A 21,788-nucleotide genomic window follows, 5' to 3' on the forward strand; every position below is an offset into this window, starting at 1 on the left:
CTGTCAGGAGCTCTGGTAGCGTAGTGGTTACAAATCGGGCTGTGAACCTTTAGGTCAGCAGTTCAAAACTACCGGCTGTTCTGCAGGAGAAGAGGAGGCCTTCTGCTCGCATTAAGATTTACAGCCTCAGAAACCCTGTACAGGGTCGCTATGAGTCGGAACCGACTCCATGGCACATAACCACCACCACCACCACCAGGTAACTTTAATTAATAGTCTATATTCTCTTTATCCCTTCCTGGCCTCTGTGCTAATCCTGTCATAGATTTTACTTCTCCAGTACTCCCACAATATAATGCTATTTCATTGGCTTTAAGCAGTCAATTATCTTTTAAAGACATTTACATAATCAAGACTTCTTTAGTATTTACCAATATATTTCCACTTTCTAGTGTTCTTGATTCCTTTGATAGAACCAAATATCCATCTGATATCATCTTCCTTTGGCCTGAAGGTTTTCTTTTAATAATTATTTTAATGGTGGTCATCCGGCAATGATTTCTCTTGGCTTTCATGTCATTTATTTCATCTTGCTTTTTTTTTAAAGATATTTCCCTAAGGAGAGAATTCTAGGTTGGGATTTTTGTTTTGTTTTGTTTTGTTTATGAAGTGCATTGCTTCTAACAACAAATCTGATCTTTCTTACTTTTCCTCTTCTGCACATAAGGTGTATTTGTTTCCTCTGGCTGCTTTTAAGATTTTTCTCTGTACCACTACTGATACGAAATTTGACAATGATTGGACCTTGGTATATTTTTCTTCTAACTGTGGCTTGTTGAGCTTCTGGATCTTTGAAATTATAATTTTCACAAAATTTGGATCTATTTTTAGCTGTTGTTTCTTAAAATATTTTTCTGTACCCCCACCCTCTTTCTGAGACTCTAGTTACACACATGGCAGGCTATTAATGATGGCCCAAAACTCAGTGATACTGTTGGTTTTTGTAGTCTGTTTTTCTGTGTTTCTTATTCTATACTATCGCTACACCTTCAAGTTTATAGTTTTATCTGCAGCAGCTAATCTGCTAATAATCCTAATTTCACTTGTGGTTTCTTCTTTTACCAGTGGTTAGTTCGCAGCATGCTGTGTCATAGCTAAAAACTTGCAGGTATCTCTTTGGTATTGATGTACTTTTTGATGTAAAAAAAAAAAAATGTATTTTTTTTTTTTGTCTCTGAGTATTTTTCAAGTCTACAAACTTGAGTCTTTTTAAAATATTTTCTACGCTTTTCATTGTTATACTAATGCTTTTCCTCTACCTACTTGAACATATGGAGTGTATTCATTATAGCTCTTGTAATGTCCTTGTCTATGAAATCTACCCTCGGTGTCACTTCTAGGTCTGATTCTATAGATGTAATGTTTTTCCTCATTATGAGACATATTTTCCTGCTTCTTTGAATGTCTGGTAAATTTATTATTGGATACCAGTAAATTTTACTTTGTTGAGAACTAAAGTTTTTTGTATTATTTTAAATATCTATAGACTTTGTGCTGGATGCAATTTTGATACTTAGAAATATAATAATTCTATAGCTTGCTCTTAGAATCATGTTGTGGATAAGCACTGGCCTGTTAATCACAAGGTTGGAGGTTCAAACCCACCAGCCACTCCTGGGAAACCCTATACAGGGGTCACTGCAAATTGAAAACAACTCAATAGCACACACCACCACAGGTTGCTTTTAAACTTGGCTAATCCAGAACAGAAGTGGGCTAACTTGACCCTATAACTGAGGTATCTTCATTTCTCTGTGTTGGTATACTATAAAGACCACAGGTGGAAGGCTTTAATGAACAAAAATTTATCCCAGTTTAGGAGGCTAGAGGTCTGAAGTCAAGATGCGATCTCTAGAAGAAGGTGTTCTATGTATGCTGGGGGAAGATCCTGATCTCTTTTCAGCTTCTTGGTGATCCCCATGTGATATCAATCTCTCCCCATTTGTGCTTGCTACCCTTTGTGCCTAACCCACTCTTTTTATATTTCAAAATCTGAATGGCTTATAACACACCCTACACTGCTGTGGTCTCATTACCATAACAAAGAATGCCCTGTTCCCAAATGGGATTCCGTCCACAGGTATGTTGTTGTTAAGTGCCATAGAGTCAAGTCGGTAAATTAAGATTCACAACACATATTTTTGGAGGACACAATTGATAACTTGTATGTTGGGGAGGGTCTTTCAACTCTAGATAGTAAGAAAATGAAATGGACTCTTGAGCTTCAAGGTTAAGACCACCTATGGTCTTTCCCTGGCCTGTGAAATTTCTTCACATGCATGCACTGAAAACTAAAAGGGAACCCTCTGAAGAGCTCAGGGCCTGTGACTGACTCAGCAATTTCCTATCTAGAGCCAAAACCCAAAACCAAACTCACTGCCATTAAGTTTATTCCAACTCATAACAACTCTATAAAACAGCGTAGAACTGCTCCTCAGGGTTTCTGAGACTTTACATCTTTACCGGAGCAGACAACCTCATTTTTCCTCCTGAGGGGCAGCTGGTAACTTTGAACTGCCAACCTTGCCGTTAGCAGCCTAACAGTTAGCACACAGCACCACCAAGGTTCCTATCTAGGACCTGGCCCTGTGAATTCTAGCTGCCTCAGCCTCTTATATGGCTGAACTTCGTCTCTCACATCGCAGACATATTATCAGGTGGCAATGGTCCCTGAAGAAGGGCATCATGCTTGGTAAAGTGGATGGATTGGCACAGTGGCAGCAATTGTAAAGATGGCGCAGGACCAGGAAATGTTTTGTTCTGTTGTACGTAGGGTCACTATGGGTCAAAACTGACTCAATGGCACTTAATAACAACAGCCTCCTATAACAGCCTCCTATAACTTTGAACTGTGTCTCCTCAATTTAGGTTAACTGCTAGGTTCTGGTCAGGTGCCCCTTCCTCTGACACAGCCTGCAAATCTCTCCCAGCAGTAAACTTGAGCAATTTGTTTCCCTTCTCTGAAAGATCATTCACTACCTTGAGCTATTTGCCTAAGACTGAAAAACATTATGTGCCTATTGTTGTTGTTAAGTGCTGTCAAGTCGGTTCCAACCCACAGCGACCTGTACAGGGTTTCCGAGTCTGAAACCCTTACGGGAGCAGAAAGCCTTTATCTTTCTCCCATGGAGCGGCTGTTAGTTTCAAACTGCTGAGCTTAAGGTTTGCAATCCAATTCATAACCACTACGCCTAGTTCATTGTTTTTATTGTTATTGTTTTTTAAATTCCTTTAAATTGGGAGGGTAGTTCCAGTACCTTTTACTCAATCATGGGTAACAATCAAAATCTCTTTGTATCTTCTTAATCTGTTCTCTCAAATAGCAACCACAGAGTTGGTTGAGTCTAGCATTGTTGTTGATAAGTGCCATCAAGTTTGTTTCAACTCATGAAGACCTTGTAAAGGGTTTCTGAGGAGTGGCTGGTGAGTTTGAACCACAGACTTTGAGGTTCAAACCAACCATACAATCCAGTGCATTATCCTGCAGTGCCACACCAGGACTCCAAGCATAACATGGTGGTTATAAATGGGTTCTGGAGTCTGACAGTTTGGGCTTAAGTAGCCACTTTGCCACTATCATCTGTGTGATCTTATATCAATTTATAACCTCTGTAAGTTTTAATGGTAAGTCTTCCTTACCATTAGAACCACAAGCCTACTTCTTAGGGATGCCATGAGATTTAATTGAGGTAACACACATAAAACATTTAACATTGTGTTGTTATTGATGTGTGCCATAGAGTTGGGTCCAACTCACAGCAATCCTGTATAGGATTTCTGAGAGGGGCTGACAGGTTTGAACTGCGATCATTTTGGTCACCAATGTGGTGCTTATCCTACAGAGCCACACCAGAGCTCAATGCTTATTATAGTTTAATACATTCATCATCATAGTGTCCTCCACTGAAAACTGACAAAGACACCAAGCAGGTGAAGTACACAGCAATTACTCAGTGATAATTGTTGTTGTTGAGTACTATTGAGTAGGTTCCGATTCACTGTGACCCTATACAGGGTTTCCAAGAAGTGGTTGATGAGTTTGAACTGCTGACCTTGTGGTTACTAATCCAGTCCTTATCCTACAGCACCACAGCAGGACTCGGTGGGTATTTTGTTTAATATATTTATCATCATAATTCCCTCTACTGACAACTGACAAAGACACCAAGCAGGTGTCTCTCTGGTAATTGCTGTAATTCCCCCCACAGCTATTACCAATGGAGCCTGTTACCACGGGCTACATCAGAATTGTCCACACCTGAATTGTCTACACTAGCTGAAGAAGCTACTGGAGCTTAGTAACTGGCAGAGATATCCCCTCCAGATAATGGGTTATGTTTGCTCTTCTTTCTGCTTTTTCATATATGGTTTGCTTCCAGTCAGGATCAAAATGTCAACATTTTATAGTTATTCTGGCTAACCTCGCTCAACAAAACATTTTTCATATTCATTCCATGTCCTCCACATACACTGACTCTCATATTTAGTGTAACAGTAAAATTCTGAAAGCATATGTAAAGTCTGAAATTGAAATTATTACAAGATAAGAGCACAGCAAGCAACCCTGAGCTTTTCTCTACTTAATGTTCTATTGACTCATGTTAAAGCTCAAGCTAACCTCTGGGGAAAATTTTTCCATAAGCGCAACTGGTTAAATGAGCATAAAAGTAAGTGTTCTTTCATTACTGAATAAATTAATATTTGTTATTCTGTTATCTATGTTTAGACATTATTCTAGGTATGCCAAAAGGTTTCTAAACTGCATTACTCTCATCTAAATGAGCCCAGCTTTAATTTTCTAAATTACACATGCATGGTTTGTGTCCTAATAAAGTTACTGATTCAGTTTGTCTTCCTATGAATGCATATTTTGTATACGGATAACATGCAACAATGGGTGTTACGATTCAGCACTAGCTACACAGAGTCTTACAGATTTATTTTCACAGCCTACAAAGCACATTATCTCATTAATTCTTGCAACAACCCCATGAGCTAACTACTCACAAGGTTGTTGTTGTTAAGTGCCGTCAAGTCGATTCCAACCCATAGTGACCCTGTATACAGTTTCTGAGGAGCAGCTGATGGGTTTGAACTGCCAACCTTGTGGTCCACAGTTAGTGTTGATCCTACAGCACCACACCAGAAGTCCAACTACTTACAATTGTTTTTAAGTGCTGTTGAATCAGTTTCAACTCATAACAACCCTGTATAGGGTTTCCAAGGAGTGGCTGTAGAGTTTGAACTACCAACCTTGTAGTTCAAACTAACCTTGAAGTGAAGTGCTTATCCTATATTACCACACCAGGACAGTTAATATTGTGCAAACAAAAGAAAAGAAAGATCAACATGTGTAAGACCAATTCTTTCTATCATCTAACATGACTGAATTCTGGACTATCTGCGTCAATCTCTCAACAATTTAGGTTTGTGAGCTTGTCTTTTTAATGAGCTGTGTCACCTAATTTTGTTTTATTCATTTAGTAATAAAATGTCATTTTCCCATGGACATGAGTTCAAAAGCTAATGTTTTTATCCACTAACTCTTCCCTAACATGAAAGTTCTTTTGACTTGATTTTCCACTTTGAAAATGTCATGCAATGGAGCTTCAAAATTTCATGAAAAAACTCGATCATCTTTTAAGTACTTTTTTTTTTCCATATTTGGAGTCCACTCATATCTTCTAAGTTTTTGTTGTTGTTTTTTTAAGTGTATTTAACACCCATATGTTTTTTTATCCAGATTCACCAACTGTCAATATTTTGCCATATTTGCTTTACGCATACTCATAACACACACACACACACACACACACACACATATATATATGAAATCTGCATTATGTCTTTAAATTATTTTGTATATTATATTTATATTTATTACATTAAATTGTATATAAATAAATGTCATATGTAAGAGTTCTTATTGGTATAGAGTTCTCTATGTGTATGTAAGCAATATAATACAATAATGTAATAAGGCTGAACCATTTGAGTTAGCAGCAAACCTCACAACTAAGGCATAAATACTTAAATATGTATGTTATCTACTAAGAATACACAGATTCTCTTACATAAGCACAAATATTGTATTCAGGAAACTTAACATTGGGACAATATTATTACCTAATATATATATAGTCCATTTTCAAATTTCCCCAGATGACACAATAAATGTCCTTTACAGCTGTTCTTGATATAGGATTCAATCAGGAATCACACTTTGCGTTTAGTCTCATTTAATGTGATACTGTAGGTGAACTGTTAACCACAAGATCAGTGGTTCAAACCCACATGCCATTCCTCAGAGACTGTATGTCGGAACCAAGTTGACAGCACTTACAAACAAGAACAACAAAACCATTACCCACCCAATTTCTTAATAATACAATAGTCTTGATGTGGCGCTGTAGGATAAGCACTGGACTGCTCACCAAAGGTAGGCAGTTCAAACTCACCAGCTACTCCTTGGGAACAGTCTACAGGGTTGCTATGAGTCAGAACCAACTCGACAGCACTTAACAGCAACAACAACAACACAAGTCAGTTGTCTTACAGAAATTCCCTCATTTTTACATTTGTCTGGTTGTTTCCTCATGATAAGGCAGGAAGACTTCCTAAGTGATGGACAGAAAACAAATTTGTCCCTTTCTGGATGATGATGAGTCATTGACATTGGATCACATACTTAAGGTATTCTCCATTTTAAGGGTGTATTTTTCTTTTGTAATTAAGTAAACTAAAGGGTGACATTCAGAAAAGATTCTATACCCTAACAATCTTTTAGTCACTAATGTTAGCATTCATTGACCATTCTTGCCTGTGTCATTTATTAATTAAACCAACACAGAAGCCAAAGAAACCTATGGCCATCAAGTTGCTTCCAGCTCATGGCAACCCCACATGCTACAGAGTAGAAGGGAACTTGGTGGGGTGTCCTTGGCTGTAATTTTTATGGAAACTGGTCACCAGGCCCACATTCTGTGGTGCCATGGAGTGGGCTCAAACCACCAACCTTTCCATTAGTAGCTGAGAGCAAGATGTTTGATTACCCAGCCCTGGAAGCATAGTGGATTATAACCTGGGCTGCTAACTACAAAATCAGCAGTTCATATCTACCAATTGCTTCTTAGGAGAAAGATGAGGGTTTTCTGGTCCCATAAAGATTCACAAGATTGCTATGACTTGGTGGCACACCACTACCACCATGATTATTGTATAATTTTATCATTCCTTTAACTGGCACTCTTCCAAAGTGTTTGTGATAGCAAAACAAAAAGCAAACAAACACCTAGGACCCCCTGAAAGACTCAGAACAAAAATGAAGGTGTTCCCTGGCAAGAACTAAGGTGTCCGGAGGAAGTGGACACATCCACTGAAGTCTGGAGTGAGTGCAAGATGCACAGACCTCTGCAAGGAAGACCCTCTGATCCAAAGGAATTCTTCTATTGTGTAAGCAGGGGATGTTTACCATGTTCTCTGTTTCAAAATGATGATGGAATACTGGCAACAGATCTAAAGGAACTAAATTTTTCAAGCTTCATACAATAACCTCTCACTTCCTCCCTGAAATAGTTGGGGAACCTGTGAAAGCCTAAGACCAAGAAAATTGAACACGGCTGAAAAGCTGGGGAGATCATTTCTAAACTATGCTTGGCTCTGAAACATTTTTTGCACTACAGATTAAGCACCCTAAAATTATATCCTTTCATCCCTAGTCTTCCATGGTTTCAGTTCAAAAAAGAAAGGTGAATTCCTTTGGATCCCTTTCTACCTCTCTTATGGAGAAATGCCCCAAGTCTTGAGAATTATGTAACTTTTTAAATTTTGTCCAGCTGATACAGTCTAGGGGTCACCATGGTAAATGCTAGGCCCACTGTTTCCAAGGCACAACCCCTATTATTGAGCGCCATCCTACCAAAAATTCTGACAAAGTCAAGAGAATACTTTAGTTGGATTCTGTGATCACAATATAATCCATGAGCACTTTGTCCATTGTCGTTGTTGTTAAACTCGTTGTTGTTAAACGCTGTTGAGTCAGTTCCGACCTATAGTGACCCTGTACAGGGTTTCCGAAGTTGTAAATCTTTACAGGAGCAGAAAGCCTCATCTTTCTCCCACAGAACTGCTGGTAGTTTCGAACTGCTGACCATTGAGGTTAGCAGCCCAACTCGTAACCACTACACCACCAGAGCTCCCTGGGCAACCCTTGAATGTCATTTTTCAAGTGGTTAGCATCATGCCTTACAAAACTCCATCAAGAAAGCTAAAATCTAAGCATGCACATTGTCAGCATACTATATAACAGAAATAAATTATTATATATCCCTCTCATGAATCTTATAAAATGATAGAATTTTAACCTTAGAAAGTAGCATAGGATACCCAATGCCACGCTAGCACAGATAGTGACGTAGACAGGTGTCTAAAGATCACCTGTGAAAGAGAGGCCATGGCACATGACAGTTCCTCGCACCACTCAACAGCTGCACATTGTTGTCATTGTTAAGTGCTGTTCAGTAGGTTCCAAATCATCAGGTTTCTTTAGCTGGTGGGTTAAAATGCCAACCTTGTGGTTCACAGTCCAGTGCTGATCCTACAGCACCAGGCAGCCAAAAAGCATGAAGCTAGAAATCAATTATTTTTGCTTATTGCTAATACTGACTTTGAATTGAATTTAACCTGGTGGTGCACTGGTCAAGCGTTCAGCTGCTAACTAACAGATCAGAGGTTCAAACCTGCGAGCACTCTGTGAGAGAAAGAGTAGCAGTCTTCTTCTTTAAAAATCACAGCTATATGTCGCAGTTCTCCTCTGTCCTATAGGGGTCAATATGAGTAGGAATAGACTGGTCGGTTGTCTTTGATGTTATTAAGTGCCGTGGAGTCTGTTCCAAAACACTGTGTAGGGTTTTCAAGGAGAGGCTGCTGGGTTTGACTCAATTTTAATAAGGTTTAATATTGAATTGTACCTGAATTTCATGATACTGGGAAACTGGGATGATTAATGAAATCCCCCCCACTCTCTTTGTTCAGGAAAATAGCTTACTACAAATAACCACCCTTCCCTTAAGGTTTAGATAGCTTTAAAGAATATCCATATCTCGTTTACCTATGACAAGACCAAACACAGATCCTCCGAATTCTCATTCCCTGCAGCAGAAATTAGTAACTGAATTGCTAGGCCCCCACTGTCCAATCTAAAAAAACATTTGTCAACCAAAGTTTGGTTAAGCTTCTCTCCCTCCCCCAAGTCCCTGAACTTTGGCCCACCATCAGCTTGTGCCAACACACAACTCCTTCGTAAGGGCCCCTCCCAGAGAATAGGTTGACCTCAGCATAAAACACTGGGATTTACTATCAAGTGACATCACCCTTCCATCTACTTCCTCACACCTGGGTTTTTATAGCCTTGTTTACTCTCAGCCTCTTTGAGAGGCTTGTTTGCTGATCTCATGGTCAGAATGCTCCCTGGTGTAGACAGTCCTCTCCTCCTCTGCTACAACAATCACATCTCCTTTCCCCCTTTTCGTTCTGAGAAAAGCTTGTCCCTACCAAAGTTTGGATTCTGTTTTGTAACAATATAATACAAACTCACCAACATACCAGGAAAAAAACAGTCAAGAAAAATGCAAATTTAATAATGCTGTTGTTATGTGCCCCTGAGTTGGTTCTGACTCAGCAAACTTGTATAGGGTTATCCAAGAAGCAGTGGGTGGTTTGAACTTCGAAACTTGTAGTTAGCAGTCTAGTGCTTATCCTACAGTGCTACACCAGGACTTCAATTTAATAATAGGCTTCCTTTAAATATGAAGCTTTACTAAAATTTGTTGTTGTTAAGTGCCACTGAGTCTGTTCCAACTCATAGTGACTCTGTATAGGGTTTCCGAGGAGCGGCTGGTGAGCTTGAACCACCGACCTTGTGGTTCAAACTGACCTTGTAGTCCAGTCCACTAACCCACAGTGCCACACCAGGATTCTTTTCTAAAATGATGTTTTCTAAAATATTACAAGCAAATTCTATTTACCAAAATTTAATATATCAAAAATAAAGCTAGTTAGGTAGAATCACCACTGAATAGTTTTCATCTTGTCTAGAAGGGTCTGGTGAAAATAAATGGGAATAAGATTCTTATGATTCAATAATAAGTAATTGTTATCATGAGTAATTGCGACTGTCACAACTGTAAAGGTAGAAGTTCTGTAACAAAAAGGGAGAGTAGTTAATCTTACAGTCCAGGATCAGGGGACCCTAGGACCATCAAGGGAGAAAAGCACAAGTGGAATGTGGGACCCCATACAGAGAAGCAGCGACACCAGAGATAGAGGCAGAGATGAGGACAGGGGGAGAAAAGAGTAGCTGAGAACACTAGAATCACGGAAAGAAAAGGCTATGCATTGGCAGCCAGGAGGTAGGCTTGCAGAATGTGCCCTTTAATTATTTAATGATTATATATTCCTAAATGTTTTTGTGTGCATCTCCCTCCAAAAAAAAAAAAAAAACAGAGGGAATAGAAGCAAAAATATTGTTGAAGGATGATGCACAGAGGAGACTGTAATCATTGCAATGAAACAATGAGAGTTAAACTGATATTCTCCCATGTAATTTATCACTCAATTCACAATTAAAAATTAAAAATAAATAAATACAGCAAGTTAACCAGACTGTGAGGATTTTTCCCACATATCTCTTGCTCTCAAGTAAACCTATCTCAGAACTATTAGCACACACTCTAGTTGTTGAGTCTTTCATCAAAAAGTCCAGCCAATTTGATATTTGATGTTAATAAATGTTTCCTGTAAATTCCTTTCTCTCCCTCTCTCAATGTTTTACTAAAATATGTTGATAATTTCTTTGAGGAAAACTTGTGGGTGGGGGAGATGGGTAATTTTGTTCTAGCATCATTTTATACAACCTATACAATTTTATGTATATAGGTAGTGATGGTGGTGGTGTGCTGTGGAGTAGATTCCAACACATAGCAGACCCTGTAAAGGGCTGTACATCTTAACAGGAGCAAAAAGCCTCATCTTTCTCACAAGGAGCTTCTGGTGAACTCAAATTGCTGACTTTGTGACTAGCAGCCCAATGCATAACCTACTACCTTACCAGGTGTGAAAGTATTTGCAAATGACTGAACTACTCCTTGATATTTATAGCATTTCATATAATAAAGGGTTTTAGATCAGAATAGAACTTACTTCTTGTTGTGAAGTGCTGTCAAATCAGTTCTGACCCATAGCACCCCTGTATAGGGTTTCCAAGGAGCAGCTGGTGAGCTTGAGCCACCCACCTTGCAGTTCAAACAGCTTTGCAGTCTGGCACATTAGCTCACAGCACCACACTAGAACTTACCAGCCAGTAAAAATTCATTTAACCCAATCCTTTAGGGGAGATCCTATTTTAATAGAGAATTGGGGGTGGGAGAGTAAAGTTTCTTGCATATTGACAGAATTGTAACTATTATTGCCCCTTATAATTTAAGACATGATTACTAGCAAATATTAGAGTCCTGGTGTTGCTGTAGGGTAAGCACTGGATAACCAAAAGGTCGACAGTTCAAACCCACCAGCCTTACCTTGGAAACCCTATACAGGATCACTATGAGTCAAAACTGACTTGACAGCACTTAACAAACAACAACAATTAACAAAGAATAGGGGTAAAACAACAAGTTATGAGTGTTAATGCAAGGATAAGAAAACCTGAATACTAGGTATTAAAGCTAATAATCCTTTATTCTTCATTTGCCAACCTGTACTTATCGCACTGGGCCATTTTCTCCTAGATGGAATGATAAATTCACATTGAGTAGCAGTTTCTCCATGGGCAGTCAAAAGACCCTAAAGGCAATAAAGCTAATCACTTTAGGCTCATTAAAATGACTCTTGAACAAGTTAACGAGCCATCACTGGAACATCAACATTAACATTTCAAACATTTCAAACAGGATAGGATATAAAGAGTTGGGGGGTGGGGGGAGAGTAATAAAAATGATCAGAAAGAAAAATAGCATAGCTTGAGTCAATTCCCACTAAAGTGTGGGTGTGGAGGAATAACAGAGGACCTCAGGCAACAACTACCACAAAGGCCTTTAAAATGACACAGAAACTCACCATGAAAACATGACATACAGAAGAGCCTTCTGTTGATAAAGGACACACTGATTCTGTGAAAGCAACCTCTGTATCTGTAACTTCCGCTGGCACTGTGAGTTACTCATTGGACTGCTTACTGCAAGGTTCAATCTCACCAGTCACTCCACAGAAGAAAGATGAAGCTGTCTGCTCTTTTTACAGTAAAGATTTAGAGCCTCTGAGTTGAAACTTATCTGATGGCAATGGATTTGGAGCTTGGAGTGGCAGGCTTTTTCTTTGGGTAGGTTTCTAGAAGTTTACACACACACAGCCACTATGTATACACAACTAATGGAAGCTATACTCTCTCACCACCAAGGGGTCTCATCATATTGAAATCAAATCAAGAGATCATTCTTACAACATAAAAATTCCATTAAGAGGGTATTTAATGTTTTAAACAGTCTTACAAACGAGTGTTTAAAATTCAGAAGACATTTATTATGATGGGAAGAAAATATGAGGTTGAGTCTGGGGTTAACTACTAAATTTGAAATAATCTAGCATCACCCTTGTCTCCCTTTCCTAAAAAATAAAGCATCAAAGCAAGGAAAAATAAAGGCTGAAGAGGAGGAAATCGTCAGAGTAGAAAAACAAAGCTCTATGTGCTAAATCTAAAACTCATCTGTCAGTTTGTCATACTGTGATGGCTTGTATGTTACTGTAATGCTGGAAGCTATGCCACTGGTATTTCAAATACCAGTAAGATTAATAGTAATAGACAGATTTCAGCAGAGTTTCTAGACTAAGACAGACTAGGAAGAAAGAAGGAAATAGAGATCTACTTCATTAAAAACTAGACAGGGTTTCCCAGACTAAAAATCTTTATGGGAGCAGAAAGTCTCATCTTTCTCGCGCAGAGAGACTGGTGGGTTTGAATTGCCAACCTTGTGGCTAACGGTTCAGTTTATCCTACAGCATCACCTATGTTCTCAAAGAAAGATCAGTAGGTGGAAAATATGGCCTCAGTGAGAGAAACAATGCCTAAAAATTGCACGTTAGAATTATGTAAAACCAACAACAATCAAGATGGCAGATCGGGTAGATGTGCAATGAGGAGCTCCGTCACCAACAACACAGACTACCAGGCCAAACAGGCTCAGGGGTTTTTGAGAGCATCTGGTAGGGCTGAACCACTGGCCTTGTGGTTACCAGTCCAGTGTTTATCCTACAGTGCCACACCAGGTCCGACACCAGGACTATATTACTTGGTAATTTCCTCATTCTGCTGGATCACTTTTTTTTTTTTTTTTTTTTTGTAGTAGTAGTCACAAATAGGGATCTCATCCAGTCATTTGTCCAGGTAACTGACTTCCAAATTTCTTGGTTTACATGCGTGAGCTCTTCCAGGCTTGCATCTGCATTTTTGGTACTGTCAGTTCCTGGAGGCTGTTTTTTGTTTTTGTTTTTGTTTTGGCCCATGCGTTCAGTGTAGTTTGGACTTCTTCCTTCAGTACCATTGGTTCCTGATCATATGCTACCTCTTGAAATGAATGAACGGTGACCTATTCTTTATGATACAGTGACTCTGTATATTGCTTCCATCTTCTTTTGATGCCTTCTGCATTGTCAGTATCTTGCCAATAGAATCCTTCAGTATTGTAACTTGAGACTTGAAGTTTTCCTTCAATTCTTTAAGCTTGAGAAATGCCAAGTGTGTTCATCCCTTTTGGTTTTCTAACTCCAGGTCTTTGCACATTTTATTATAATACTTTATCTTCTCAAGCCGCCCTTTGAAATCATCTGTACAGCTCTTTTACATCTTTCTTCCAGTTGTTTTCATTCAAGAGCAATTTTCAGACTCTTCTGACATCTTTTTGAGGCTTTTTTTTTCCTTTCCTGTCTTTATTTTATTTTTAATTTTTGTTGTGATTTGGATAAACATTTGCAGAGAAAATTGATTTGTTTTTCAACAAATTTATGCACAGTTTGTTTTGTGACATTGATTGCAATCTCCACACTGTTTCTTGTCTTGGGAATGAACTTTTGGTTTCTTCATGTATGACATCCTTGATGTTAACCCACAACTAATCTGTTTTCAGTCATTAGTGTTCAATGCATTAAATCTGTTCTTGAGATGGTCTCTAAATTCAGGTGGGATATACTCAAGAAGTCCTGATGAGGCACTGTAGGATAAGCACTGGACTGCTAACTTCAGAAACAACTGCAATCATACATTAACACAGGACTTTCAGAGGTTCAAGCTGATTTCAGAAGAGGATGTGGAATGAGGGATATTATTGCTGACGTCAGATGAATCTTGGCTGAAAGAAGAGAATACCAGAAAGATGTCTACTTGTGCTTTATTGAATAAGCAAAGGTTTTCGATTGTGTCGATCATGACAAGCTATGGACAACATCGCGAAGTATGAGTATTCTGGAACACTTAATTGTGCTCATAAGGAACTTATACATAGATCAACAGGAACTTGTTTGAACAGAACAAGGGAACACCAAATGGTTTAAAATTAGGAAAGGTGTGTGTCAGGGTTGTATTTTTCACCATACTCATTCAATTTGTATGCTGAGCAAATAATCTGAGGAGTTGGATTATATGAAGAAGAAGGTGGCATCAGGATTGAAGGAAGACTTATTAACAAACTGTGATATGCAGATGATACAACCTTGCTTGCTGAAAGGCAAGAGGACTTAAAATACTTATTGATGAAGATCAAAGATCACAGCTTTCGGTACCGGTTGTACCTCAATGTAAAGAAAACAAAAATCCTTACCACTGGGTCAGTAAATAATATCAAGATAAATGGAGAAAACATTGAATTTGTCAATGCCTTCATTTTGCTTGGATCAACCATCAACACTCATGGAAGCAGCAGTTAAGAAATCAAATGATGTATTGCATTAGGCAAATCTGCTGCACAAGACATCTTTAAAGCGTTGAAGAGCAAAAAATGTCAATTTGAGGACTAAGGTGCACCTGACACAAGCCATGGTATTTTCAATAACCTCATATGCATGTGAAAGCTGGACAGTGAATAAGGAAGACCATAGAAGAATTGATGAATTTGAGTGGTGGTGTTGGAGAAGAATATTGAAAGTACCATGGACAAAAGACCAAACCAATCTGTGTTGGAAGAAATACAGCTAGAATACTTCTTGGAAGCCAGGATGACCAGACTTCACCTTTCAAACTTCAGACATATTGTCAGGAGAAGGAACTCTGGTAGCAAAGTGGTTACGAATTGGGCTGCGAACCACAAGGTCAGCAGTTCAACACTACCAGCTGTTCCACGGGAGAAAGATGAGACTTTCTACTCCTGTAAAGATTTGCAGCTTTGGAAACCCTGTTCAGGGTCGCTATGGGTCGGAACCGACTCGACAGCACTTAACAACAGCAACAACACCAATCACTGGATGGGGCCCACACAACGGCATACAAGAACAATATTAATATCACATGCAAGTAAAGTTTAAAGATAATTCAAAACCACCATAAATTCAAGCCAGATTCAGAAGAAGATACAGAAAGATGGATATCACTGCTAATGTCAAATAGAACTTGGCTTAAAGCAAGAGACTATTAGAAAGACATTTACCTATGTTTTGCTGACTGTACAAAGGCACTTTACTGTAACAAATTATGGATAGCATTGCAAAGAATGGGAATTCCAGGAACGCTTAATTGTGCTCATGTGAAACCTGTACATAGACAAAGAAGCAGTCATTCAAACAGAACAAGGGGATAATGCCTGACTTAAAATCAGAAACGGTATAAATCAACGTTGTATACTTATTCAATCTGTATGCTGCGTAAATAATCTGAAACGTTGGACTATAATGAAGATGAAAGTGGCATCAGAATAGGAAAAAGATTCACTAACAATCTGTGATATGCAGATAACACAATCTTGCTTGGTGAAAATTAAGTGAACTTAAAAGCACTTATTGATAAAGATTAAAGGCTACAGCCTTCGGTATAGATTACACTTTAACATAAAGAAAACAAAAATCCTCACAACTAAACCAATAAACAACATTATGATAAACAGAGAAAATACTGAAGTTGTCAGGGATTTCATTTTATTAGGATCCACAACTGACACCGACAGAAGCAGCAATCAAGAAATCCAATTATGTATTACACTGGATAAATTTATTGTAAAAGTGTTAAAAAGCAAAGATGTCACTTTGAGGACTAAGATGTGCCTGACCCAAGCTATGGCAACATATGGGACATCTCTTAGGCATATGAAAGCTAGACAATGAATAAAGAAGGCTGAAGAAGTATTGATATCTTTGAATTATGGTGTTGGTGAAGAATATTGAAATTATAGTGCAGAACAAACAAATCTGTTTTGGAAGAAGGACTGCCAGAATGTTCCTTGTAAGCGAGGATAGAGAGACTTTGTCTCATATACATTGGAGTTGTTATCAGAAGGAACCAGTTCCTGGAGAAGGACATCATGCTTGGTAAAGTAGAGGGTCAGCGAAAAAAGAGGAAGACCCTCAATGGATTGACACCAAAGCTGCAACAATGGTTCTAACATGGCAACAACTGTGACAACGGTACAGGATGGGGCAGTGTTTAGTTCTGTTGTACAGCGGGTTGCTAAAAGTCAGAACCAACTCAACAACACCTAACAACACCACCATCAACCTGCTAAACACACACGAGTTTAGAGGGAATGTAAGGTTTGTCTCCTGGCCATCAAAAATAGTTTGGTGGAATTGTGCCAACATTAGAAATAAAAGCATGTCTTTCCTGCCTGCACCCTACGGAACTGCCTTTGAAGTTAACATGTGCTCCACAGGGCACAGATGGAAGTAAGTATCAAGCCTTTAAAAAAATGTATTATATATGTTTTGGTATGAGATGGTGTCCTTCAAGAATCTACGAAAGTCATTTTCAGTTCCTTCTTAGATACTGTGAGCATTCCTCTTATGCCTTGGAATTTAAATCCACATTTCCTTCTAGTTGTACCTTCTGGTCTCAGAGACAGCCTCAGGGACTTGGCCCAGTTGCCTGGATGGGATTCAGGCACTGCTTGGATGGACTGGCTCCAGCTCCCAGTTTGTAGGAACTGAGGTAGGCCTCTCTGCAGCCATCTGGTAAGCCCTGGCCAGCTATGCAGCCTTCTGGGCTCTCCTGACCAGCTCACTGGGGTGCCTCAGACCCTCCTTAGCTCACCATTCTGCCTTTACAACCCTAAGGATGAATGACTCTGTCCCTTCTCCCTGCCTGGTAACACACCTAGAGGGTAAGAAAAATACCACAGTTGGAATAATAACTACACAGCCGAACTGAGTATATTTCAAAACCAATCTGTCCTCAAAATCAGGGATCTCCCTGGTAAGCCTCTTTACAGCCGTAAGTATGGAAACGCTTAGATCATTTCTGCTTTGTTTTGCTTTGCTTTTTCTACCTAGAGACTGAGCTTAGAGAGTGGAGCTGTGCTGAGCCAGCATCACCTAGACAGAAGTTAAAAGATCATCTCACAGAGAGAAATAAAGAGATTTTATAGTTTCAAATGCATTATAGCACCCACTGTTTGTGTTTTAAAGAAGAAAAAGTCAAATCATTTTTAGGACAAGAGATTTAATTATTGAGTATTAAAATACAGCATCAGAGAAAAGGAAAAGAATCTAGAACTAGAAGAAATCTTAAAGACCAACTAGCCCAGTTACTTAAAGAGGAGGACATTGTTGCCCAGAAGTTACTGGTTCAGACCAATGGGGTGGTGTCAAAAAGACACAGAAGCCCACTGGAAAGTGCCTCCACTGGCCAAAGAGGGGGCCATTTGAATATCAAAAAGAATAATGAGTGCAACTGATTCAAATATAGCAACTATATACACTATTTTTAGACATTAAGAATGCATTCATAATTAGTTCCTAAGATCTACCTCCAAACTCACCCTATCCTAACTCCCCTCCTGCCATCCTTCTGCCCCCCAAAAAAAGTTCTTAGAAAAAAACTCACTAGCCAAGTACCAATGGAGGTTGTTAGAGTCCTACTCAGTCCCTTATTCAGAAAACTGCTAAATAAAAGGAAAGACTAAAGAATGTATCCTATTTTTCTATTGAAACTCTATTTCAGTATGACCAAATAACTGACAGAAAATTAATAACATTACAGAAACACAACTAATAAATGCAGAAAGAATGATGTAATTAGAAAACCTTTATTTTGCAAGATCATCAAGGATTGCTAAGAGTATGACATGAAGGGTTAATGGGGAATTTGCTGAGAAAGGCTCAGTCTCTACAGCAACACCTTCTGATCAGTCTTCACATCACAGACACTGGGCAACCAGACAGTATTTCCTCCCAATGTGATGCAACGGGAAGTGTTCTTGCCAGAAAACAGAAAGAAAAATGGGGTGTAGCAGAAATGCCACAGAAACATCTGGAAAAGAAAGCTCAGATTAGAAAAAGGGGAACAAAACTCTGGGAATTGTGGGTAGAACAAAAGAACACCATTGATACCCTTTTCAATTCTCAACTTTTAAGCCAGAATTGGGAAGTTTTGGAGGAGATGAGTGTGACTAATATGAGAATGTACACAAAGCATAGAAATGTAACATTCAAAAAAAAAGAAAAGACAGGTCCTCAAACTCCTACTTGAACCCCCATCTATTTGTAGATATATATGGTATCAATAAAATGAAAGGTGGACATGCTGGAATTAAGGTTGATGATGGGTTAAAGAGTCGAGTGTCAGATGGACACATGCATATTAACTAGAAATCACAAAGTTTTGGAAGCAATGACAGCATGTTCCTCTAGGGTTAGGTCTCAGTGGGATCTCACTTTGCTAACTGTGAGGATTTTCTATCTAAATAAATAAATAAGCAGAAGTAACAAAACCAAACAAAAAAACTAACTCAGCCAGAGAATGGCAAAGCACTGAACAAAACTAATAAAGCCAGTGTGCAGAGGGACATCATTATCAAATGTTGTTATTTTGTAACACATGTGGTACCTCTGGTATGTTTGACAGGTCATGACACGGAACAGTGACCTCAAAATTGAGACAGAAGTACAATGTTTTTTGCTCTCCCCACTGAACTGATCACTTCTTTCTGCTGCTAAACTTAAGGGAGAGTTGAGGAGAAGATAAAGAAATAAAGAGGAAACGCACTTGGGAGTTCCCCCTGGTGCCCAGACTCAAAATCAATTTGACTAAATGTCCTCCTGTTATTAATATTTTTCAGTGGTAAATGGTGACTTTGTTTCCTGCTTTTTCAGAAGGGCAGATACAGCTTTTTTATTTAGTTTTTGTTTTGCTTTATTTTATCAAGATAGAATTCTCAGACCATAAAAATTCACTCTTTTAAAGAGTATAATTCAGTGATTTTGTTGTTGTTGTTGTTTTTAGTAATATAACAACAAACTTTGCGAATACAAAATTATACAACTGCTATATAATTCCAGAACATTTTCGTCACCCCAAAAAAGAACCCTGTACCTATTAGCAGGCACTCCTCATTCCCCCTCCCCTCAGACCCTGGCAACTACTAATCTGCTTTCTGTTTCTGTGGATTTGTTTCTTCTGAACATTTGGCATAAATGAAATCATACAGTATGTCTTCTTTTGTTTCTGGTTTCTTTCACTTAGCATACAACTTTCTAAGCTAATGAGCCTGTAACATGTGTCAGCCCTCCATTCCTTTTAATGGTTAAATGATGCTCCACTTTATAGATACAGTACTTTAATTCATCTGCTCAGCAATTGATAGTTCTTTGGGTTGTTTCTACTTTGGAACTATTTGAAGAGCCATGTACAACTTTCTGTGTAGACATAGGTTTTCCACTCTTTTAGGTACATCCCTAGGAGCAGATATTGCATTAGGCAAATCTGCTGCACAGGAACTTTTTAAAGTGTTGAAGAGCAAAGATGTCACATTGAGGACTAAGGTGTGCCTGACCCAAGCTATGACATTTTCAATAACCTCATATGGATGTGAAAGCTGGACAGTGAATAAGGAAGATCATACAAGAATTGATGCCTTTGAGTTGTGGTGTTAGAGGAGAATACTAAAAGTGCCATGGGCTGCCAAAAGAACCAATAGATCTGTTTTGGAAGAAGTGCAACCAGAGTGCTCCTTGGAGGCCAAGATGGCTAAACTTCATCTCTCATACTTTGGACATATTGTCAGGAGGGAACTGTCGCTGGAGAAGGATATCATGCTTGGTAAGATAGAGGGTTGGAGAAAAAGAGGAAGACCTCTAACGAGCTGGATTGGCCAGGTGGCATCATTGATGGACTCAAGTGTGGCAGCAGTAGTGAGGTTGGCCCAGGATCGGACATTGTTTCGTTCTGCTGTGCATGGGGTCGCTATGAGTTGGTTCCGACTCGATGGCACCTGACAACAACAACAACAACAACTAGGAACAGAAATGGAGCCCTCATGTGGTGCTGTAGGTTAATGCACTAGACTGCAAGGTGGGTTTGAACTGCAAGGTCAGTGGGTCAAACACACCAGCCGCTCCTATACAGGGTTGCAATGAGTCAGAACTGATTCAACAGCACTTAACAACCATAACAATATAGTAACTGGTTAGCCTTTTGAGGAATCCCAAAACTGTTTCCCAAAGCAGCTGCACCACTTTTCACTCGTACCAAGAATATATCCAATTTCTTCACATCCTTGCCAACACTTCTTATTGCCTACCTTTTCTATTATATACATCTTATCCATATACTCATTACCAGAGAGTGGATTCTGACTCATAGCAACCCTATACAGCAGACTAGAACTGCCTCACAGGGTTTTCAAGGCTGCAATCTTTATGGAGTTCTGGTAGCATTGTTGTTGTTGTTGTTAAGTGCCATCGAGTCGGTTCCGACCCATAGCGACCCTGTACAGGGTTTCCGAGGGTGTAAATCCTTATGGGAGTAGAAAGCCTCATCTTTCTCCCGCGGAGCGGCTGGTAGTTTCAAACCGCTGACCTTAAGGTTCGCAGCCCAATTCGTAACCACTACGCTACCAGAGCTCTGGTAGCGTAGTGGTTACGAATTGGGCTGCGAACCGCAAGGTCAGCAGTTCAAAACTACCAGCTGTTCCGTGGGAGACAGATTTACAGCCTTGAAAACCCTATGCAGGGTCGCTGTGAGTCGGAACCGACTCCACGGCACTTAACAACAACATTGATAAATGGGAATCCTGGTGTAATACTAAAGGATCAGCACTGAACCACTAACCACAAGGTCAGCGGTTCAAACTCACTAGCTGCTCCTTGGAAACCCTGTAGAGGGTCGCTATAAGTCAGAATCGACTCAATATAGCAGCACTTAACAATGATGAATGAATTCTGGTGTGGCACTGGGCTGCTAACCACAAGGTCCAGCTGTTCAAATCCATCAATCACTTCTTGGAAACCCTATACTGGATCACTATGAATCAGAACCAACTTGACAGCACTTAAAAACAGCAATGATAAATGATGTTGAGTATCTTTCTTTTCATGTACTTACTGGTCATTTACGTACTTTCTTTCAAGAAATGTCTTCAATTATTTGCCCCTTTTTAGCTTAATTATTTGTCTTTTAAACTGTTATAACAATTTTTTACATATTCTGGACACCAGTTTCATATTTGACATATGATTTGCAAATAGTTTCTCAAATTTATGGGTTGTCTTTTTACCTTCTTGACACTGTCCTTTGAAGCACAGGAGTTTTAAATTCTGTT

The 21,788-nt window shown here is 39.1% G+C and overlaps 2 protein-coding genes across 2 annotated transcripts in view; both read right to left on the bottom strand.

Moving 5' to 3' along the window:
- The window catches only part of NEBL (nebulette), a 598,576-nt gene that overhangs the window by 523,586 nt on the left and 53,202 nt on the right, over positions 1-21,788 (bottom strand). The window lies entirely within an intron of this gene.
- Positions 16,977-19,098, bottom strand: LOC102828320 (chromosome unknown open reading frame, human C10orf113). The gene is given in 3 exon segments (XM_006878399.1): positions 16,977-17,240; positions 17,242-17,344; positions 19,076-19,098. Coding segments are annotated over 3 exon segments (390 nt in total).

Source organism: Chrysochloris asiatica, unplaced genomic scaffold (genome assembly GCF_000296735.1).
Source record: "Chrysochloris asiatica unplaced genomic scaffold, ChrAsi1.0 scaffold00137, whole genome shotgun sequence".
Lineage (NCBI taxonomy): Eukaryota > Metazoa > Chordata > Mammalia > Afrosoricida > Chrysochloridae > Chrysochloris > Chrysochloris asiatica.